The 24,299-nt window shown below is 47.8% G+C and overlaps 1 protein-coding gene across 2 annotated transcripts in view; it reads right to left on the bottom strand.

Moving 5' to 3' along the window:
- Positions 1–24,299, bottom strand: part of SDK1 (sidekick cell adhesion molecule 1) — a 671,164-nt gene that overhangs the window by 17,139 nt on the left and 629,726 nt on the right. For both annotated transcript variants that reach the window (XM_090023696.1, XM_090023697.1), the window contains 6 exons: positions 22,534–22,720; positions 20,472–20,609; positions 14,972–15,133; positions 13,591–13,716; positions 3,730–3,894; positions 888–1,025 (listed from right to left, as the gene is read on the bottom strand). In XM_090023696.1, coding sequence (XP_089879822.1) covers positions 888–1,025; positions 3,730–3,894; positions 13,591–13,716; positions 14,972–15,133; positions 20,472–20,609; positions 22,534–22,720 — 916 coding nt within the window. The remainder of the gene's footprint in view (positions 1–887; positions 1,026–3,729; positions 3,895–13,590; positions 13,717–14,971; positions 15,134–20,471; positions 20,610–22,533; positions 22,721–24,299) is intronic.

The following is a 24,299-nucleotide window of genomic DNA, read 5'->3' as shown; positions in this document are numbered from 1 at the left end:
CTGGAAATTGGAGTGTGCATTACATCCGAGAAAAAGATTCTCTGGCACTGGGGTGAGACCAGAAGCAAAATCTGCAGCGATGCACAGACAGTAGAGCGATGAGCAGGCTCAGCTCCCTAGCGGCTGCTGGTCAGTGGGTATGTCTACATGAGGTGTTTACTGCGGAGCTGACTAATTAGCTCTGCACTAAACTCTCAGCATCTACATGTGCAGCCCTATTTGGCCGCTATAAACTAACAGACTGCAACAGAGTTATTTAATGTGCTGCAATGCATGTGAAGATGCTGATGGGGTTGGCTGGGACACAACGGCACTTCAGAACGGGGACTGCCTGCTGACTAGCCCCACACTGAAGCACCCTCATGCCCCAGCCAGCCCCTCTGCAGCATGTTGGACCAGGCAGGAGCAGCCCCAAGCTGTCAAGCTCACCCCCTGGAGCCCCTGCCAGGTGGGGATGCTCCACCCTGGCTCAACATGCTGCAGTTCTGGGCACTTGTTAAAATGCAGTGCCCACGAGCAATAAACCCTGGCGTGAACTGTGCTGGAATTGATTGCGTTGAATTAACTGCATGTGTAGATGCACCTAGTTACTTACTATAAGGAAAGATCTTTTCCCCTGCATTCTGCCTTTCAAAAACAAAGTGTGTATTATATTCCAGGGTGTGCTGTATGTGAGAAAATATGGTACTTGTACATGGTTGGAAACATGGAGCAGCAAAAGCCATTTCTATCAAAATGGAGATCTGATTTATCAGCCAAATAAAATAGCCAGAATGAAAGATAGCGCAGCTGCTGAAACAGAGCATGTTCCCGCTCCCAGTCTCTTCAACACTTAAGAGTACATCCAGGATGTAGGAAGAAGTGAAATGCAAACATCAGCCACTCACCCGTGCTGCAATTCTTATATTTCTTGCTCTGCCCATGCAGGACCAAGGCAAATGCCACCAGCAAGATGAGGATCAGACTGGAAAGCGCCATCACCAGCAGGAACCACCACTCCTCATAGAAAGGGGTTTCTGTTTGTGCTACGAGGAGAACAAGCGCATCATCAGAAGTGTAATTATGCCACCCTAAGCCCCTTCAGCAGTTCCATCACTTCCCATTGAAGTTGGTATCCAATTTAATCACAAGAACTGGAGGGCTTAAGAGAAGGGGTTAGTCCCAGGTGAAGACGCTCCCTTACTGCTCTCCTGATGTGCTCAGGCTTCCTGACTGCTAGTGCCCCTGATATTCGCTGTCGCTACATCTCACATGTCATCTGACCTGCAGGAACTCCACTGCTTATTTTGGTTGAACCTATGCAGGACAGCATCCACCTGACCTTGCACGATGCACACCCAGGACAAGTGACCAATCAGTGTCCATACAATCAGAGAAAATGAAGGGTGGAAGGGACCTCAGGAGATCACAGCTGGTCCAACCCCTGGCTCAAAGCAGGGCCACCCCAGGGCTTTGTTTAGCCAGGTCTTAAAAACCACTCCATCCCCATGCACCTTGAATCAAGCATCTAACAACCCGGCTCTTCTCTTCATAGCTCTCCTCTTGTTCACACATGGTGAAGTTACCCAGTCCTACTTGGCCACTTCCCTGCTCTTCAGAGCTTTGGGTCCCATGCCTGGCTCTCGTGGACTCCACAAGTCACCTCAACCCATCTGGCCTCATTTTCCCCAGCGGCAATACAACACTTCCCTTCCCTGACCAAGGGCTCTGAGATCCTTGGTAAACACCACTCTTATTAATATCAACCTGTTATTGCCTTTGTTCTCATATCTCAACCTCGGGAGGCAGCATTATTGCAGACCCTCCGTGGTACAGAGCACCACTATAGTCAATGAGGTAGAAAAATACCTGGTAGGAGTGGCTAGGAAACCTACTGTTGTGTGGATGCATGCTGGCTGTTCAGCCCACACTTCTAGCTTCCTTGTGCCTGCAAGGCCTGTGCTTTCCTGCCCAGACCCTTTGGATCTGAACTCACCCCTGCTGGGCACCTAATGACTGGGCCCAGGTTCATGCCAAATTATTAGCGATTACGTAGCTGTGGAAAGTATCTGCAGTTCCTCTCTGCTGGGAGGGCAGCACAGGCCAATAAAGCCCTAAAGGCATGTAGAGAAGGCCAGGATGGGGGATGAAGAGATTCAGTGTAATTTATACCTGTCTGTGCCAGCTAAAGTGGCCAGCCTGCAATGCTTTATGGCTTTTATGCCTGCACTTCTCAGTAGAAACTTCTTTCTTTAAGCAGCAATTGGAGATAAACCTTACAAAGGAGGTGAATTAAATAGTTCTGCTCAAGTGGAGAATTACAAACAAGCAATTTATTTACAAGGAGCTGCCTGTGTACCCTGGGGCGGGGGAACCACTCCTGGCTGGAAGGAGGGGAGCGGCTGACGGGCTTCCAGCTACACAACAGCCTTTTCGCGTTATGCCACACGCTGTGCCGCCGCAGAGGGAAGAACCGGTGGCTCCTGGTATCTGGTGTCCCTACCACTCTTGCGCCTGGCCCGGAGACAAAAGCGAGGGCGCTGCTCACCCTGACATCCATCGGCTTTCCTTACGGCTGAGCGATTCGCCGTGCAGGAACCAAGCACAAAACCCACGCCCCCGTGATGGTGAGACTTGCATTTACTTCTCCCTCCTGCTGGCAAACTGTTGAACAGTGTTTATGCTTTGCACTCCAGGAGCAGAGAGATAAAAGCCACTCCACATCCTGGATCACTGCCAGGCCCTCAGGAAGCGCCCGAATTTGGAATCACAAAGGCACTTTTAAGAGGTTTTATTTTTCTGCTCCCAGCCTTTCGCTGACTCCGCAGAGATGAACCCCTCTGCCCAGGAGCAACTCGGAGCGGAAGGCAGCGTCTCAGCCAGGGCACGGGGAGGCCGGCGCGGAGCCGTCACAAGGGCAGAGTCTCCTGCTGCACACCAGGCCATCGGGTTCCAGCCGCGCACACACCAAAGGCACCCAGCGAGCTTCAGTGGAGGCTGCTTCTCAAAGTCCTTACGGCCAATTACCTTCCGGCTGGCACTAAGCCGTCAGCCCTGAGGCTGGAGGGATTTCTGACGGCGTTTTGACTATACCATTACATCCTGCACACAGCCCGGTGCAGCTGGCAAAAGGGCGCATGGATAACATCAGCGGTTTTGCTCATGTGGTCTTAGTGTCTGATCCTGGGATGGGGATCGTCGTCTTGGCTTCAGAGAGAGGGCTGGGGAGAGCTGCATTTAGCCAAGTGGAATTGCCAACAGGCAGGGTACAACTTTCTTTGCTAGTTAAACACCTGGCACCCTTTTCATAGCAACCTGCAAGGTAACAAACACATCGAGTGTCTATCCCGGGAGACTGGGGGAGGAATGAGAAAGAGAGAGGAGGAGGGAGAAAGGGCCACCTCACCCGCCACACATGCTAAATAGGCATGCCTAAACACACGAGAATTGATATGCATGATCCCCATTGCCCCCTCATGAGTGTATTTGGCAAATATTCAATTGATGTGCACCTGCTGTCCATTAGAGCAGCTTCCCATTGAGAGGCAGGCCACTGGACTATCATCAGGCTGTGCGATTCACCACTGCATCACTTCAGCATCAGCCCAATTTCAACAGGACAATGCTGGCATGAAAATGAAATAGTGCAGGCCCTCACTGCTTTGTGTATGAACGAGCCTGGTTTCTCTCTCCTCTTTCCCTTATAAAGAAAGCCCAAGGAAGAGGGTATAATACAGAACACATGATTACCCGATATTGCAGCAGAGGGAGTGCTCGGTTCTCCATATCCAAACTCATTCACAGCTACCACCCGGAATTCATAGCTCACCCCCTGTTTCAGCTTGTCCAGACTGACTGTGTAGGAGGTAGCACTGCGGGGGATGTCCTTCACAAATGTATCCCACAGCCCTTCATCTAGGAAAGCGGCAAGAAAAGTGCATCATTAGCAGCGTTGCTGTGTGCTCTTTCTCCTGCTCTGTGAAAACGAGTTGCTATTAATCATGTGTTTCGACATTAGGCAATTTCCATGCCTACCTGAACCACTGTTCTCCAACAGCGCAAGTAAACCCAAAGCAATGAGGTACGCTACTAAGTCACAATCATGCTAAGTTGCGTCTGCTTTTTACATTACAAAGTTAGTGGCAGGAACCAAACATCTGAGCTGAGCGTTGCACGCTTTTGTAGACTTCTGTTTGAGCATGAAATACAGGAGCCCTACATGGGAGAACAGAGAACTCTGCACCATATTGTTTGCTTAATAATATTAATCACAACAGTAATAATCATAATAATGACAGTGCCCCGAGTCTCTTGTCCTGCAGATTGGGTAACACACCAGGAAGAATTTGTCAGGGAGAGTGTGAGATGTGTTTCGGTATCAGATTTCTATACAGAAAGATTTGCGCTAAAAATTATAAAGTTTGCTTTCAACTCGAAGCCTTTAAAGGGATCAAACATGCCCACGGACCTGGAGTCTGATGAAATCCCTGTCCTGCAACCCAGATGTGCAGGTTAATAATCTAGCTATTCAACAGCCATACTAGCATTTAGATTGAGAACTATTCACACCTGCTCCCCCCATATACAGTTCATACTCCCATGTTCATTTGAAGCACGATGCAAAGATGCAACAACACAGTCACAGCTAGAGACTGGAAAAAATGACAACTAAAAATGCCGCTCAACAATTTTGAACTTGGGAACATTAAGCTACAAAGCCTCTCTTCCAGACATGCTTGGGACCCACAGCTTCTAGTGACAAAATGTAGGCACCAGGTGGTTGAGTACAGGGCAGGGCCCAGCGTTTATTGCTATGCGAGTGTTCAAACTGCATTGTTAAAAGCAACGGGCGAGATTCTTACCTGGTGTGAACGGGCATAGCACTCAGGCTCTGGCCCATTCGGTGCTGTATTAGATTTCTGACTTTAATATTTCGGTAATGAATATTCATTTTCCCCTGTCTGTCTTAATGACAGTATAACAACAGAGCAGATACATTTTGCATAAATATCCTTTCAGTGCAGAAAGTGCTTGTATTGGAAGAGGGCCCTCTGCGCTGAGATACTATTATGCCTGTTACTGTTTCAGACTCAAAGTGCTATCAGTATATCAGTAAAGCAAAAGCCAACAGCGTTACCATTAATGACATGTTCCAGTGCTGCATTATCAGGGCCAGAATCTGCTGGGATTTACCCTAGTGTAAGTCTGGTGAAAACCAGGCAGGGTTTCCAGAACGGCACTACTAGAACAGAGCAGAATTTGGCCCATAGCCTATTTCTTTACAACAGGGAATAATAGGGAGAACTGAGTGATTTATGCTGCAGGTGCATTTCCATGTGAATGTTTTAATTTTGCCATCAGTAAATATTGGTTCAGTAATTTGTAATGTGCCGGGTGTTTCACATCATGCACAGTGACTAATGACCCCCAGACAGCATCTTTTCTGATCAAGATGATTGGCAGTCCCAAGTGGATACTTGAAGCAGGCTGAAAATGTTATTGTTCTGTCCACATTGGAGAAATACTAAAGAACAATAAAAATAGGTAATTTTTCTGTCATGTTTAAAATTCAGACCAATGCATTATTCGCCAGCATGATCAGAGTGTAATGAAGTTATCATAATGTACCACTGTTATGTATTAGCTTTTTTTTACAATGGGTATAAAACAGGAGATAAAATATTGACTTCATTTTTACAATGCCATGTAAAGCTTGATTATTTCTCCCATGTAAAGTTACAGCGCAAATAAAAGCAAGCTTGGAATTTTGTTTACTTGAAGTGGGGGATGCATTTTTGAAGTCGGCTGGCTCCAGCCCCCAGTGCTAAACAGGATGCCTTGGAGTCTATAAAGTATTCTCGTAATTACTAAAACTTCATGAGTTTTCATAAACACACTTGTAAACAGTGATAACAGAATTTCAGCTCACTCTGAATTGTCTGAAAAGTAATTTGCTTGCCCTGAGAATTGCTTCAGTGCAGAGAAAAATAACAGAATAAAAAATGATTTTTCCACCACTAATTTCAATAGAAGCAAACCCTGCACTCTCTTACCATTTTTCTTAAATTTCCCAGGAAATCATTTACATTCAGAGTGGGATAAAGGCAGCAAAGCTGCTGCAGACAGCTCTCAAGTCAGTCCTGTTCAGCACTGAACGGGAAGCTGTGCTCGGGGGGGGGGACACCTGCCAGGCTCCATCCCCTGCCTGCTCCCCCAGCCCCGCTGAGCACCCCCCACCAGCTGTCCCAGCGCCTCCCGTGGCTGCCCTGCCTGCCCCCCCAGCTCCCACTCTTTAAAAAAAAGTCCCCATCCACCGGCTGCTGCCAGGCGGGGGGCAATCCCCGCTGCCCCCCGCTGCACAAGCCCCCAGAAGCCCTGAGGACAGCCATGAGGGGGCTCGTGGCAGAACCCCCCCACGCAATGCGGGGCAGTGGGGGGCAGCAGGGATTGCCCCCCACACCTGGCAACACCCCGTGAGTGGGGGCTTTTTTTTAAAGAGCTGGGAGCCTGGACTGGGGGGGCTGGGGCCTGGTGGGGGTCCCCCCCACGGTCCCCTCCCTCCCCCTCACTTACCAGCACAGAGTCCGGGTCTAGCTCCCTGCAGCAGTGAGCAGGGACTGCCTGAATCTCCGAAGCTCTTCAAATCTTTTCCAAATCGATTTGGAGAGCTTCAAATCAATTTGGACCTTTTAACTGATCTCCTGATTCGATTTGGATTTGGAGATTCGGCCGCCAAATCGGGCCGAAATCTCCAAATCAAATCAGTGCCCAAAGCTTTGCACAGCCCTGCCGTGCAGGTGCCAGGCACAGTCCAGCCCTTGGGCTTTCCCCCACCTGGCTGGGAAGGCTTTACGTGACTGGGATACCTCGATCTCACCTACATGTGCACAGCAGGGTATGATGAACTTTGCCAATTAAGCATCGCTGTATGTATTTATGAACTCATTCACTGTATAAGTCTCCCCCCCCCAACACGCTTGCTACAGACGAGATCAGCTGAGAGAGGATCGAGTAGCGGGGCACCTAGGGCAGAAGTGATTGGCTCTTGTATTAGGGAGAAAGGCATCAGCATACTGTACACAACATTTCCCACGTGGCTCTTCAGGAGGACAGATTTGCATGCCAAAGCCAATATATCAACAAGGCATTAATGCACAGAAACCACTGGAGAAGCAGTGTTTGTGACGCTAAATCACACCCCCCAAAACAGGCACAGGCCTAGCCAGGCCCAGTCAATTCCTGTTTAATGTACTGTGAGATGCAGCACAGCTGGCAATAAGTATGCAGCCATATTGCTCTCAATTGCTTTTGCCTCAATAACATCTGTCCCTTCCTCCCATTCATTTTGCCTTTTGGTGGCACCCAGACTCAGAAAGGAGGGATAAACACCTAGCACAAAAGGGAGAGCTCCTTGGAAAAAATAAATCTCGCTTTGCTTCCTGATATTATAAATGCTTCGCTGCATCGTGGCCCAGCCTCATCTCTGGCAGACATGGGCGCCGATGTTCATCTCCCAGCCTTGGTTTCCAGCCCCCGGAGCTGAGCGGCGTACACGCGCGTGTAAAAAGTCTCCAATCACTAGGGAAGACGATAGCTGCTTCGACCTCGTCGCGTGGAGCCCGTGTCGGACACTCGTGGGCTCCGCACAGAGTTGATCCCTCGGAGGCGGCGAGCGGTGCCGTGCGCTGCAGGTGTTCGAACAGATGCTCCAGCAACACAAAAGTTTGATTTCACGGACAATTAATCAGGGTCTCCACGCTGAATAAAACTGTCAGTCACGAACGGAGGCTTCTGGTTCCGATAACACAGACCACTAACTAATGGCTGTCAAGCTGGAGCTGGGGCGAGATAGAAACCTGCCTGTAATTTATCTCTTAAATGCCAGCTTTCCCCCCTAGGTGCCACGGGAGAGCTGCGCTGTAAAACTTTTGGCTAATCGCACATCAGGAAGTTTACGAGGGAAAACACCACCGAGCATTAAGGACCTTCCAAACTTGGGCAAGTGCTCACACCACAACGGGCAAAATTAAAATGCTAATTTATTATTTTTTTTACAGGGCAAACTATCAAAAGAGCAAGAACGGAGAGCGAAGGCTGACAAACCACCAGCCCTATGCATGCTGTTGGAGGGCAGCGATGAATGAAGGGCCCCCACGGCCAATGTCAGAGACACACCTGTGCCCTTGGCTTTGAATTTACTGATTTGGCTGGTCTGTGTCCAAGCTCAATGTTGCATTTCCTCACTTGTTTAAAAATAAATGGAAAATGCAGGGAGGGAGAAGGGAACACAACAAAGTTACTCAATAGGCTAAAAAGAGAGCTAAAGAGAGCGCAACCCTCAGAGCAGATGGAAACAAAGTGCCGCAGTCTTTTCGGGGAGGGAAAAGCCCAGCGCTGACGAGAATGGTCCTTCTTGAAGCTACCTGCTCTGGTTGAGGAATATCTCATTTAAGGGACAAAAGGGAGCTTTGCCTGACTTGTCCATATTCTAAAACTAGAATATTTGCATTTATTTGGCTTATAGTTGCCAGCCAAGTCACGCTACAGACTGTTATCATGGGAAACATGTTAAGGCAGCTTGTAGGCATCCCACGATCTTCAAGGAAGTTTCACAGATCAACAGGGCATCTGCTGCAGGCCAATACATGCATTGAGGCCCCGTGCCTCTATAGCCAGGACGGCGTGGATCCTTCAGGTACCATGCAAAACCACTCTCCTTCCCTTGGATGTGGAAGGTAATGCCAACCTATGAGGAAAACTCAGGGCTTGGAGAGTGATCATCTCACAAAGTGGTACTGCCTAGGCCACACACCTATCCTTATTCCCAATACAGAGAGAACAACAGGGTATTTGACAGGCTTGGAGAGACAGATAAGCCACTTTCATAGCTACAGAGATGTTTGGGTCGGAAGGGACCTTAGCAGATCATCAAGTCCGACCCCCTGCCCTGGGCAGGAAAGAGCGCTGGGGTCAGACAGCCCCAGCCAGGTGCTTGTCCAGTCTCTTCTTAAAGACCCCCAAGGTAGGCAAGAGCACCACCTCCCTTGGGAGCCCATTCCAGACTCTGGCAACCCATACCATAAAGACGTTCTTCCTGATGTCCAACCTAAAGCTTCTCTCCATCAGTTTGTGGCCATTGTTGCTAGTTACTCCAAGGAGCGCCCTGGTAAACTGAGCATCTCCTATTCCTTGTTGCCCTCCGCTGATGAATTTGTAGGCGGCCACAAGATCACGTCTCAGCCTTCTCTTGCAAAGGTTGAAGAGATCCAGGTCCCTCAATCTCTCCTCATAGGGCTTTGCCTGCAGGCCCCCAACCACACGAGTGGCCTCCACTGGACCCTTTTCAAGTTGTCCACATCCCTCTTGAAGTGCGGCGCCCACAACTGGATGCAGTACTCCAGCTGCGGCCTCACCAACGCTGCATAGAGGGGAAAGATCACCTCCCTGGACCTGCTCGCCATGCACCTGCTAATGCACGATAAAGTGCAGTTAGCTTTACTTTACTTAGCTCCCCTCTCCTTTATCTGGTAGAATTTGCACCCTTTTGATGGGTTTCCAACAGGAAGTGATACATATTACTCAGGTTGCCTAACTGAACCTTGGGTTGCATTTACGATGGCAGCAATGGAGACCACTCAAATGCAGTTATTACAGCACTCAAAGAGCTAAACTGGAATCGATTCCCCTTGGGATAATGGTGATGAAGGAAGGGAGGCAATGTTTCTGAAGTTTCTCCAGCTTACGAAGGAATCTCTGAAAATATGCTGCTCTGTTTGTTCTGTGCCTGCATCTGAAGCGTCTTCCAGATGGGTGAGGAGGTAAGCAGACTGGGCACAGAAGCACAGCAGGGAGGCAGAATAAATAGCCTCAGCTGTGTATTAATAGATTTGAAAAAAAAAAGCAGCAGGGCAGAAGGACCCCCTAGAAAACGAGCAGAGCACTGAAAAAAAATCAAGTGGCAAAATCTAGGAAAAAGAGGTCAACGTTTATTACACAAAGGCACTCTCCCTTCCTGGTGGAAGACAGCTTTGGCAGAGAACTCCAGCAGGAAAAATGAGGTTGTGCAGCATTTAATGTTTTGGGTAATGAGGCCTATAATAGATGACACTTGAGATCTGAAACACGAAGGTAATGGTACTGCATTTAAATACTGACAACAAGCTAAAGCCTTGCATTTGCCACGAGATGCTTCTGGCCTCGTTGCAGAAGGGTGGAGACCTTTCTTGCCTCACTTTGTGGGTCGAGGGCTCAAGTTAACAGATCTTCTCTGGATGGGACAGCAACTATCTGAAATAAAGTCCCTCTAGATTTCATAGACATCAGGGCTGGAAGGGACCTCGGAAGATCACCGAGTCCAGCCCCCGCCCAAAGGGCAGGAAGTCAGCTGGGGTCACAGGATCCCAGCAAGATAAGCATCCAATTTACTCTTGAAGGTGTTCAACGTAGGTGCTTGAACCACCTCCGATGGCAGGCTGCTCCAGACCTTGGGGGCTCGGACAGTAAAGAAAGTCTTCCTTATCTCCAGCCTGAAACGCTCTCGCAGTAGTTGATGACCATTCGACCTCGTCATCCCTTGGGGCGCTCTGGTGAACAGACGTTCCCCCAGATCCTGGTGGTCACCCCCGATAAACTTCTAGGTGGCCGTCAGATCACCCCTGAGCCTGCGCTTTTCCAGCCTGAAGAGCCCCATGGCTCTCAGCCTGTCGTTGTAAGGACTGTTTTCCTGACCTCTGATCATGCGCGTGGCTCTTCTCTGCACTCTCTAACTGGTGTTCTACTGCTTCGCAATAAACCAGCACATGGAAACAAATTGTTAATGCTGTGTTAAAACCAAAGGTGTCCTAAAATGACCAGCCCCATCAGGGGGAGTTAACTCCCTTCCTTCGTTGGGCTCCGAATTCAGATTTCAAACTCATGCATGCCAAGATGAGGGAAAAAAGGGGCATTTAAATGCAGCTGGAGTTTGCATGAAACAAGCAAACATTCCAATTAGTCCCTCGCCTCAGTTGGATCACATTTCATGCTCTCTACAGCTTCAACCAGAACTAAGACTGGGAATCTAACATGCAAACAGGCAGTTCATTTACTACAGCAGCATGAATAGGATTAAAATAATCGGAGAAGGAATTAAATGACTCAACAGTCATGTCTCGAGAGCAGGGGCGGCAAGAGACTGTTTGCAAGTTCAGTGGAGTGGGGCTGGGCGGAATGACGCTGGGATAATGCAGCTCCGGTGAGGTGTGGGAGGACTCCATGTCCCTTGCAAAGAGCCAACGTGCCACAAAGCTTTAGGCAGCGTATGTAAAATGTTCGCTTGCATCAAGTGGTGACCTAAGCCCAGGAGTGTAGCCACACAGAGCAGCGTTAGCTGTTCCATGGGCTTACTACTTTGGAAGCTGTTGTGTTTGTTCGAGGGCATTCAGAAATCAAATGATTCCAGCCACAAGTGTGGGTGAGAGGGCTGCCAGGATGGTCAGCACGGAATATCTTGTGAACATAAGGTAAAGCTGTGCATTAACTGCCACGAGCTGATTCAAGAAAAAGTAAGTTTAGATTCTTACGTGCATAGTCAATATATTTACACATCACACAGAAGCCGCATGGTGCGTTTCACATAGGGCTGCCAACCCTCCCGGACTGGCCGGGAGTCTGCTGGAATCAGCATCGGTCTCCTGGTGACTACTGAAAGCAATCCAGCAGATTGATATTGTGAACGGGTTGAACAGTGCAATTAATGATATGACATCATGTCGGGGAAAAAATAATCTCCTGGAATAGCTTTGGTCAGAGTTGGCAACCCTAGTTTCACAGGGGAACAGATTGCAGCTTGGGTTTTTCCTGTCTACAAGCGTGGCAGGCCAGTAGGGGGCACTCCTGCACTGAGCTACCTGCCTCACCATGCCCGACCACCTACCAAGCTCCGAGTGCCCCCCCGGCGGCACCTCATGTCTGGCCAACCCCACTCCTGAAGCACACCAGCAAGCCTGGGGGTACTGTTGCCACCACCCAGTCGTCTGGACTGTTTCTGAGCCCTGTGCTGCCTGGGGTACACAGGCCTTGTAGTCCTTGAGGGTGTCTGACCCACTGCAAAACCTTGGGATGCTTTCTCTAGCCTGAACTATAAAAAGTAGCCTCTCTTAGTCAGCCTCTTCCAACAAGTCCACCACTCTCGGTACAGTGAAGAACTTTACTGGTTACTGGTTGCAGTGGGAAGGCTTGGCGAAGGGGGCAGCATACAGAAGTATTACAGAATAACCTTAGAACAAACAGCGTGGCTACGTAGCCTTTGATCATGCATCTGTGCTACTGTGTTGTTTTTTCAGCCCAACACTTGCAATTTTCTTGTCTGCAGGCAATAGGGAAGTGGAATACAGGCCTCATTCTGAAATCCCCTCATTTGTTTTAAAGTGCCATTTGCCTGTAGTTAATGAGCTTCAACCACGGGTTCACCTGGGTCTCACAGCATGGGCTGGTCCTTTACAAGCTCTGGGTTCAGCTCCACCTATGCCATCACTATAGGCATTTCACCGGATACTTTTTGTGCCATTTTGTATGCTTGAGAGAGGGGCAGAAAGTCAAGGAGAAGCAGTGGTACTGGGAGAATAGCTGTGAGAAAAGCTTAGAGAGGGCATTTTGGGTTCAGTGCTGCCTTGGACTGTGACTAAAACAGCCTTCTTCTGTTGCTCGATTCCTTCTGTGTCCACACAACATTGCATGTTCTTTTAAATGGCCAGGACTGCGTCAAAGATACCAGGGTCCATTTTCAATGTCTTCCCAAATGAAATAGGTCTCAGTTTGCTTCACTGCTTGGGTCAGAAGTTAAGCAGTTACTGGAAGGATGCCAAAGGAAAAAACCTTCACTGGCATTTTAGTCTGTGGCATTCCTTTCCCTGACATTGCATTAATGGCCAGCATTATTTAGCAAGATGACATCTTGCAGAAGTTATATAAAATTGAGAACTTGCCCCCTTGTAGCCATCCAAGATTCCCGCCCCTTCCCTTCCCACACACTTACTTTGTTGTATTAATCAAATTGATAATGATACTGCACCCCACCTAAAATATCTGCATAGAGTGAACTGGAGAACTTACTCTGCATGACCTACTGCTAAGAGCCACGTACCGTTATTGATGTAAGGAAGCTGCCGCGTTCTGAACCAGGAGACGGTATATTTTTCAGTGCTAGGCCAATGATCCTCAAATATACATTTTACGAGTGCTTTCGCATGAAAGGAGCTGTATACACTTGTAATTTTAAATTATTAACCAGTGTGGATCCTTAATCAAGGTTTTGCTGGTAATGTTGTTTTGAAAAACCCCACAGCGGTCACGGCAATTCCCTGCGCCTATTCCTAAATAGGAGGAAATCTGACAGGACCGTATAACATCATGTAACGCAAGGCAAAAATAGGAACTAGGATAAAAATACCGAGCAATACCACGTAAGAGAGGATTCTAATCTTTCTTATTTTCCTCCATGAAGTCCCATCTCTTTATCTGGTGGACAAACGCCTTCTTTTAAACCACTACGCTGTGGCTGTGAGTGTGGGGTAGACTACCAGACTATCACCAAAGCTGTCCAAGTCTGCATATTTTCTTTGCGGTTCCTACCTGATGGCCGTGCCTCTATGATGTAGCCAGTTGTAGGTTTGTCGCCTGAATCTCCCTCAGTCCACTGCACAGTCAGTCCTGAAGCAGATTTTGTAACCTGAATTTCCTGAGGGGAACCAGGAGACCCTGAGGGATGAAACCAGAATAGAAACGTAAGGGGGCGTAGGACATGAGCACGCTGGGCTTTGTAACTTCTGCAGGCACACAGAAACAAAGGCACACAAAAAAAGCTTTGGCCAAACTCTTAAGCAGCATAAGCTCATTTAATAGGTTGCTGGTTCATACCTTCTCCTAGTTCAAGCACTACAGAACAAAATATCAGTTGCTAGGTTTTGCAGAGATACCCCTGTCAGTTAAACAAAGGAAAAAACCTGTCACATTGACAACCTCCAAACACTGACACGGTATCACTGATATTCCTACCTACCGAGTCAGCAAAGCAACATCCCCTGAATTTTAGAGAGCAGCCTGTCCATTCCTTCAACATGTCACTGGCACATCCAGCAGGATTATCAATTTATAATGTCTATGCTCTGGGCATGACAATGAGATGAACTGCAGCAGCAGGGTATCTTCATCACAGCTGCACGCTACAGAAGCGATTTCAATGAAATTAAAAATCATTGCACCATTGTTAGAGGAATGGGATCTATTTTGGGGACAGCACTCCTGGAGGCACGAGTGCAAGAGACGGGAACAATAGGAACTGATGGAGGGTCGCTGATTGAGGGGTCAGGGAGGCAAAAGGAGAATGGTGAACAAATACTGGAAAGAGGCTTAATGGAGTACTGGGCAGAGAGAGGTAATTTTAATGCCTTTAACCTTCTAACTGTAAATTGTAACTATTAACATGAATCACCTGTTTTTCAAGAAAAATACTTTTAAAAACTTTTGGTCTCCAAACTGGCAAAACCCAGGGAGCCTGACCTTATGCCTGCTGTCCTCCTTTCAGCATAAGGGGAGTGAATGGGCAGACACAGCCACAGGCACCAGCCAAGGCCTAAAGACGCATGGGAACCATTCTCAACTCTTGGTACTTTTACACCCAGAAACTTTAGCAAGTTGGGCAGTTCTTCTTGCTTGGAATTGGAAGTGTGCTCAGTGCCATCAGAATTACAGCCAGGCGGTCGTGATAGCTTTGATTCCTTTGGGTGGTCAGTTCATCTCCACCGGGCTTTTTCAGTGGGTCTTTCTGGATTTCACAGAGAAGGAACAAGGCTGCCCATAGACAGCTGCAAAACCATCTACATCATGACCAGAGCCCTTGTGACTCAGCTTTCCTTCGGACTGGGAACACATGTGGAGTACACCGTGCATTACTGCCTGGACGTCGTTAATACAATTTGATCTGCTCTGCTGATGCTTCTAAGGTCCGACTTACCCTTTGCTGGCCCAGCTGTGATGTTGGCTTGCAACTCTGGTCCATAGGTGATGGTCCTGGCTTGCGCTCGAAACAAATAGGTCACTCCCTTGACGAGATCTCGGACTTTTAACCAGCGCTGCCAATTTCCTTTTATGTCCACAGTCACCACCTTGCTCACACCTAGAATGGCCCATGCAGATGAAAAGAGAGGAGGGGGTCTCAGTGGGGAAAAGCCAGCTGTCAAGCAGAGCTCATCCCACCTAGACAGCAAATAAAATGATCTCACAGTTTGCTAAGAAAGTATTTCTTACAATTAGCAGGAGTTTAGGTAGTGATAATAGCCAATTTTCAGCACTGATAAGTATAATTAGAGTTTAAGCTTGATAAGTGGGCACTGACAAGAAAAAAACCTTACAACACAACTGGGAAATTACCAAGAGACTATGTGCAATGTTGGTAATTACACTGGGAAGGAAGGAAGGAGGTGAGCGAAAGCAGGAAGTAAGTGAAAGGAGTGCGAGCGCTTCCTCAACCAGAGCTGCTCTGGTTCCTCCCTCTTTGCCAGGCATCCTGCAAAAGAATTGCAAGGACAAACTCCAGGCTGGATTCAGCTCTGCTCTTCATCTTTTACAGCTGTGCACTGTGGTAGCAGCAGGAACAGCTGGGGGCAGGGGGGGTGACATGGATCTATGAACCAACGTCAGACCCCAGTGTCCGGGACGACGATGATGACGGAAGTGGTGGAACAAAGTGGAGTGCAATATTGACTCTGAATGGGCCTTGCTGTTTAAAGGGACAAGGCAGCTTTTAAATCCTCTGTTGAAAGCTTACCCCTGCTTCAGTCCCTTTACCCTAGAGTGGCTCAGTGTCCTCATTCTGGCTGGAGGAGCATTTTCTTGATAGAGGCACAGTGAGAGACAGGACTAAGACTCTCTTTTGAAGACCCTTATGCAAGTCTTAGCACAAGGGGTTAACTAGGGAAAGTACTGGGGGATGGGAATGGGATTGCAGTGCACTGTATTGTGTAATGCAGCCCAGAGGGAAGCCCTGGGAAGCTGCCAATGTTGTGAGAGCCCCTCAGGGGTGTCCGAGTTGCACTAAAGGACCTGCAAATTCAGAGGTCACCTGAGACGACATCAAGCTGCACCTCCTACAACCCTCACCCCCATCTTCCAGACATGCATGTTCCTTTAACTAGGATACTGTCATCCCATAGGATAGGACTGAAGACAGGTTGAGCATTCAATTTATTCTTCACTTTTAATCAGCAGGTTTTTTTGCATGCTTTTCTCTCCTGTGGAAGACTGACCACTGAAGCCAGTTCTTTCACCAATGCTTAGAGTCAGCTGCATGTTTAAATTCATCAGTATACCAGGACAGTGCAGAGAATGGTATCTACCACATTTTCTGGCATACAACACCTCCTTCCCCCTGGAATATAATACACACTTTGCTTTTGAAGGAGAAAATGAAGGAAGAAAAGTTCTTTTTTTGTAGTAAGCAACTAAGTAGCAGCAACTAGAGGGCTGAGCCTGCTCACTGCTCTGCTCCCTGTGAATTGCTGCAGGTTTTACTTTTGATTTCACCTGGTTATAGGCAGAGCTGCTCTTACTGTACTTCTTACATACAATATGAGCTCCTCCAATTTGCAAAAGCTTGTTTGGGGAAAGGTACATGCTGTATACAATAAATACGGTGATTGGAAAAAGCGCATTTCCCTAGGAAACTACTAAAGTGCTCCCCCTTCAACTCTAGGAGCATAATTCAAAGAAATACTGGAAAACAGGAATATTTGTTATTTCAAACTGGAATCTAAATAGCGAGGATGGGGTGGAGGGGGGTGGGGAAGGCTCCAAGGGCAGTTTTGTTGTCTGTCTCTGGATAAAATATAAAATGGTAAAGTGTAAGTATGAATGATAGACGATCAGATGGGCAGAAGCTTCTGGGCAATGTATGTTGGCCATGCCCCATCTTAAAACTTGTCAGATTTTAACTAGAGCTCTGTCTAAAAGAGCTTCACATTGGCTAGTCCAGCAAAAGGAAGACTGAGGAGGGACATGCCTGGTTTGTATAAATACAGCTGGTGTAAAAACCAGTGCCAGAGAAGAACCATTTAAGTTAAAAGACAATGCTAACTTCAGAATAAAGAGGTATAAACCAGCCATAAATATATTGAATCTGGAAATCAGACGAGCTTTTCTAACCATCAGAGAAGCAGTGTTCTGGGACAGCCTCCTAACAGGAGTAGTGAGAGCAAATAGGAGGGCAAGACAGCACAGACAGACATGAGAGGGAAGAGCAGAGAAGGGAAATATGAGGGTAGGGGATTAAATCAGACAGATACGAGAAGGCTGAGAAAGCAACTGGGAAGATCTGAGGTGTGGAATCATGACTGGGATGGTGGAAAAGGGAATGTTTTATTAATATCAAACACATAGTAATGGAAGTGATAGGGTAATACTGCCAGTCTCACTTCCCCATGACACCCCATTGTTGTTCTGGTACATCAGAGGGGAGTCCTATTTTCTAGAAGTGTGCAAAGCGGGCCCTATTAGATTTGGATTTGGCCCGAATCAGGGATAGCGATTTGATCTGTTGATTCAGATCACTATCCCTGACTCGATTCAGCCGAATCCAAATCTGAAGATTTGATGCTGATTTGGAGAATCAGCGATTCAGACATAGACACAGCTTTAAAAGTTTTTTCTACATACTTTGGGGAAGTGGGGATGGTTTGTGATCACTGCGATACTGGGGTGCATGGAGCATCCCACAGAAGTGCAGGGAGTGGGGGTGGGCCTCCATGTGCTCGGCGGCGACCCTGGAAGTGGACTGGAAGTACTTTTGGTTCACTTCTGGGTCTGCTGGTGGAGCACGCCAGGGTCCCCCATGCCCCCTGCATTCCCCCAGCTGGGCAATCAGCCATATGGGGACCCCCAGACCCACAGGAGGACCCCCTGGGCAGAAAACAGCTAAGCCAATCACGGTAGCCATTCCAGCCACCATGGGAAGATTTAAAAGCCCCGCTGGAACCTGGGGGGCAGGAGAGGCGGAGAGGAAGCATGCTGGCGTAGAGCACGCCAGACGCACTGAGGCTCCTGCAACAGAGAGGAGCAGCGCAGCGCAGCTGGTGCAACGCTGGCAGGCAGAGCAGGGGAGGCATTTGAGCCCCCTGTAGGAGGCTGGGGACAAGGAGGCAACTCCACAGCCCTCTCCCCTCAGGGGTCTATTTCTTTTGGGGAAAAAAAAAAAAAGAGAGACAGAAGAGGCGTAAGAGCTAAGCACCCTACTCAGAACCACTGAGGTAGGTGCCAGCTTACACACACACAGCTTGCCAGTCTCTAGGGAGGGAAGGCTACTCATTGAAGCAGAAGGGGCAGCCGGACAAGTACCAACAGAGCCCACCCGGACATGGGGTTCCCCTCGAGGCAAGCCGTGGCTGAACCAGCACGACTGAATCACCATTTGCTGATGCCCATCTGGTTAGCGAGTGGATGAGGTGGAGTGGAGGAGGAGCCCTGTGGAACATCGCACCCCGAACCATGAGTACTGCCATCCCCTGGGGAGTCCACCCAGGAAGAAGATCACCACTGAACCCTCTCTCTTTATATAATAACATCAAGTCGTGGCAGGAAAGTTGAGGGGAGGGGCTCCACACCGGGCGGGTAGTACATCACTCAGGGAACCCCACTTAAGGCACCTTACATCATGCTGTGTCTATGTCCAAATTGCTGAATCTTTCCGAATCTCTCCAAATCTATTTGGAGGGTGCAGATTCAATCTGCAGAGATTAAAGGGTCCTCTGATTCAATTCGGATTTGGAGATTCGGCCACTGAATCAAGCTGAATCGAATCAGGGACCAAAGCTTTACACAGCCCTACTATTTTCAGCTTCTGTTCTTACCCTGCATCCAGCATTTTTGGTGATCACTTGGTGTGCTGTCCTTTAAGGTGGCCGTGTCACCCTGGCTGCTAAAGTCCTGAATGCCAGGCATTGCTCAGCCCTGGGGTTCTAAAGTGGTTAGATGGGAGCTCCTTCAGCTTTTATGAGCTATAACTTTCCAGAGGTTTGAGCCAGATTTGTGCTCCTTTATTTTACCTACTCATGGGAGTTAGATAATGACCCCTTTCCCTGGCATATCTTATTCTCAGCAACGGAAGAGAAACAGGTTTAGCCATACCATTGGTCCAGCTAGTCCGATAGTCTATCTTTAGCAGCGACCAGAATTTGATGCTTCAGGAGAAGACAATCCCTTTGCATGCTCTGCACCTGCCATCTGCGTGATTCTGTAGGTGTTCAGTGGAGTGGGGCAATTCCTTCATGATTCAAGTACCCAGATTACAAACAGACGTGAAATTTGATTGACTGCATAGAAAACCTACCCTCCTGCACAAAAGCCTGATTTCAAATACAGATACAAATGCTTAGAACACTTGTATTGCCAAGTAAAAGATAGATTCCTTCTCCGTTTTGTAGAAATGAATAGGCCAGGGAGCTGCAAAGTATCTGAAACTCCTGATGCCTTGCGAGTGTTTCCTGGTTAGAATTCCACATGCCTTTTGCATCAGCTCTTCATTCACACACACTGCTAGCACTGAACAGTGAAAATGCTTTAATTCTCTTGTTTTCATTTCTGAGTATAATTTTCCCTATGTGCAAGACATGGAAATGCAGGGTATATAGAAATCCTTTACGGCTTACAGAAGCAACAAATGCTGGTGATTGATATCCTCATTTCTTTGGAAAGGAGTTTAAAATGAATTGGCAATGGCTGAAATTACTCTACCTGCTGACATTCTGCCAAAGTTGGACACCTATTGAACTACTGGCAATCTACCAGGAATATACGAAATATTAATAGCACTTTCTCCAAATTTTTTAATCTTTTCTAATTTGCAGAGAGATTGCCAATTCCATCTCTGCTGATATTTTGGTAAATTAATAAAGCAATTGTGGCTGTCACACTGTTGTTGGGTGAGATTATCTCTTGCAGTGAATTAAAAAATGCTGTTGGAAAACTTGGTATAAACACAAAGGCACAATTAAATCTCTACTGTTGCTATTCCCTTCTCAAGACAGCCCTGGTGTCAGCGATAACAAACACACCTGTGATACCAACACAGCCTACAGATAACAACGGGAATGACAGATGATACCAGTCACCAAGAGCAACACAAATGGGACTGAGTGACAGGTATTATGCAAACATTTTAAGACAAAGTGTAGGGAGGGGATCAAGGATGAATTTGTTCATCTGCCCTGTGACATACCAATGGCCACGCAAACTGCACAGGAATATATGGATTTCTTTCTGTAGAGGAATGACAGGAGATGGAGAAGAGCCATATTCCACAGTTATATAGCCTGCCGTGGACAGAAATGCTCATAATTATCTCAGTTACTTACCAACACTGCCTGTATTTGGAAAATGGAGGAGGAGTGGGAAACTGGGCAGAGACAGAAGACAGGGGTGCATTTTCCCAGGATGGATATGTAGGTCCTTTGGGGTTTTCTTACCATGGACGGGTGCCAGGGGCTCGTACACCACTCGATAGCCCTGCAGGATTCCATTTGCTGCTGCTGGCTCTCCCCAAGACACGTTGAGCGTTGTGCAAGTGATTTCCGAGAACGCCAAGAAGCTGGGTGCGCCGGGGGCTGGAAGGATCACAAAGCTATTGGATTGCAGCAGGAATGTTTGGTCTGATATATATATTATAAAATGTTATTTATTGCCAAGCATAAATCTAAAGGAAACAAGCCAAGAATGGGGATTCATCGATTATATCAACACTTCCTGTAATCAATCCAAAATGCACGCTGTTCTGAGATAAGCAGACACTCCATTGCAAAACTAAAACTAAACAGAAAACAGGAGGAGGAAATCACAAAGAAACAAATTGGAATGATGGATGAGAACAGGGGAGAACTTCATTTCCCAGTGGTTGCACCCTCAGCATCACAGTGTTCCCTACGCTACATGCCCAATTCACTGAGGTGAGAACACAAGGTATCTGCTGAGCACTGTGCCCACGCTCACAGGATATGCGTGCACTTGCAAATCCCCAGCCTGTATGCACACATCAGGCAATTTTACATGATTTCACACAAAAAGGCCTTAGTTTGCTAAAGTTTTAATGTGAACTTAATTGGTCTACACGTCTGGTGCACAGTAATGATATTTTCTATTATCCCAGAACATAGACACTGTTGTGGCACATGGTCACACGCACATATCTGCCACTGCCTGGTGAAACAAGGGCAGTAGGCAATGTAGCCCTAAGTCTGACTGGTGTGTTGGGTCTTTGCACTAGAGCATATTTCATCTGCAATCTAGTGCAGCAATCTTCCACTTCAGATGGGAACACATGCTCCCAGCACAGGGCATCCGTTCTTGGCTAGTTACAGGACCCAACAGAAACAGTGAGCATGGCACGGTCACCCTTCAGAGACAAACGTACAAGGCTCTGGCACAGAAAAGCATCAGGAGAGTGTACAACTCTGGTGCGCACTTCTCAGTAGAATCCAGGGACTATGGAACATCTGTTCTCCAAGCGCTGGTGTTTCCCCTATGGGACCGATCTCCAAAGATAATATTTTTTCTGACAGTGTCCATAGCAGCAGAGAGCCATTAAAAAACCAACATAATTCTTCTGTGATGTGGCTTTATCAGAGTATCTTAGTTGAGTTACTCCTGATATACACCAGCCATGTGGGAGATCAGAAACAGGGCCATAATCATTTGCAGGTCAATTATGACAGAGGGCATGGACAGATGACACGGTTATGCTGCCTTACACAGGGGAACGGGAGAAGTGACTTACCATGGTGCAGCTGAATTGGGCACAACTGTTCTGTCTGTCTGATCCTTAAAACACAGTAAGCAAAGCTAGCCTGCAGTAACATACCCCGTTTCATTAAGAGGTTTAGCTTCACTGCAAGTTAGGAGCAGACACCTCAGACTGTTACACTGGATTAGTAGATGTGCACTCCTGAGTGCTCAGTTCCCTCTTTATCTCCACCCCCTGCCCCGCACTCTTTACAATGATATAATATACATCTGTGTATGCTCAGAAATTCTGTTACTATTCCACCCTCTTCTAGTTCATAGTCTAGCATCAATTTCAGCTGTGAAATCATTTCCCAAAGGACTGATTCTTATTTGATCTAAACTGATTTGCCTAGCTCCTGTAACAACATGCTGTAATGACTTATTCCACAACGATCGCCTCACAGTACTGCATTTTACTGCCTGAGACAAGAATGAAGAGCTGTTCCAGAATAGGTCTGCAACACGTGGCTGTGTGTCTTGGTTGGGATGCTAGCAAGCCCCCCCCCCTCTACCTACCTGCTCCCAGTAACAGGCTCCAAACACAGGAACACACCAGTGAAGTTACTCTGGGGCATCCCTTTGTCACTGTTTTCAGGACCGTAGTCCCTGGCATGCATAAGAACACCCATTTTTGATAGTCCTGGAGTGGAGGTATGTCTACGCTGTTACCAGGGTATAGCTGTACCCCCATGCACATGCCCATGCCCATGCCCATGCCCACTGCTTTGGAAAAGAAGAACAGCTCCATACCTGCCTGGAGCGTCCTGCCCTGTTTGGGACTGCTTCTCGGTCCATCACCTGCTGCGTTGAAGGCAGAGACGCAGACCAGGTACTTGGTATGGCTGGTCAGGTTTTTCAGCCGGACTGTTGTCTCTGGAAGGAAGAGGACCTTCACTTTTTCGGTGTCATTCTGACAATCCGTCTCCCAGTAATAAATCTATTAAGAACAGAGAGATGTTGCAGTAAAGACTGTACCCAAATTACAGAGTGTAGACCGTAGGGTACGTGGTAAACTGCCACTGGGAAAATGCTGGCATTGTTAGCTCTGTAAACTCTCATTGAAATGATACGCCAGCATCGTTCACTGAATCCTGAAGTCCTTGCTTTATTCTTACTTAGACAAACTCCCCTCGAATTTAATGAGGGGATGTTGTTATAAATGATGTGTGGGTATTATGACAGCACCACTGGAGGAGCACAGCTGTGTCTGGACAGTCACCACGCTCATAGCCCGGTGACTCTTAGTATGGACATTTTGGTATGGCTATGGCAAGCCCCAAGAAAGCTTGTTAGTGCAAGACATAGACTCTGTCTCCTTCAGAGGAGTGTTGACACAACCAGCATTACCACTTGGTGCTTGCAGCAAGCCCTTCAATCTGGGGGTGACAGAAATACGGCCCATGGTGCCCTACCATCCAGGCTTTGGTGCTGTCTGTGGATCCGGAGTTGGCACACAGGCAGCATTCAGGGTGTAATGGATGGCCCCAGGTGCCACTCGGGATGACTGGATGGCTTGTTCCAGTCACTCTGGGACTGAGCTGAATATGGTACCTGCTCCAGCATGCATCTGCTTCATGCTAGATCTAATGGCGTGTCCCAGTCAAGTCGCATGTGCATGGGGGCCCCGGAGCAGTGGGGTGGCTGCTGCATGCAGTGCAGCCCCGGAGCAGCTACCATGTGTAATGTGGCTCCGAAGTAGCTGGGGAAGAACTGGGCAGCATGCAGTGTCCGCTCCAGCTGCTCCAGGACCTGCACTGGATCTGAAAAGTGGGGCTGGTCTGTGCGTCTGATCCAGCCTGTGGACTGGACCCATGGAAGTCTTTTGACCCACAGGGCCAGGTGAGTTTGACACCCCTGCTTTAATCTTTCAGGTTCTCCTCTGCCTTTATTCTAACACCGTATTGGAGAGGGCAATATTGGCTTTCCTGGTACCTATTTCTATGGGTGCTTCTCCCCATCGTTCCCCCCACATAATTCCTTTCTGGATGCCATAATACTCCAAAGATAAATCTTTCCAAAGCTGGTGTCAACACTGCTTTGTGGACAGGCCTGGCCAGCATAACTACACAACAGTCCAAGGCAAGCCAGGGAGTTTTAAGTCAGAGCCAAGCTATTAGAACTATACACATACAAGGGTAAAAATGCATGAATTGATATATAAGGGTGCTTGTGACTGCCAAGATGTAATGCCAGATGATTCTCACTGGCTTGGCTTTCCTTCACTTACAGACCTAGTTCAGGGATGGAGGCAGAGCCAGGCACTGAACTCAAGCCAATCTCTGGTATTCGGAGCCTTGCCCACTCCCAGTCTCCAAGGGTTCGTTCCCATCCTGGGGAGACCGTACCAAAAACGTCTGCAGCGTGCCGAGTTTCCGCCAAGCCCAGTGCAATTACGCCCATTGTTTAACTTGGTTAAAGTTAAAGAAGTGAGATAAACCAGCTGAAATCCAGCCTGGCTCAGTCTTGTAATCTGGAGGAAGTTATGGATTTTCTGAGCGCTCCTAATGTTCGACGGA

This window comes from Crocodylus siamensis, chromosome 12 (assembly GCF_052110815.1).
Source record: "Crocodylus siamensis isolate JL-2025a chromosome 12, ASM5211081v1, whole genome shotgun sequence".
Taxonomy (NCBI): Eukaryota; Metazoa; Chordata; order Crocodylia; family Crocodylidae; genus Crocodylus; species Crocodylus siamensis.
This window is presented reverse-complemented; position numbering and strand designations above follow the sequence as displayed.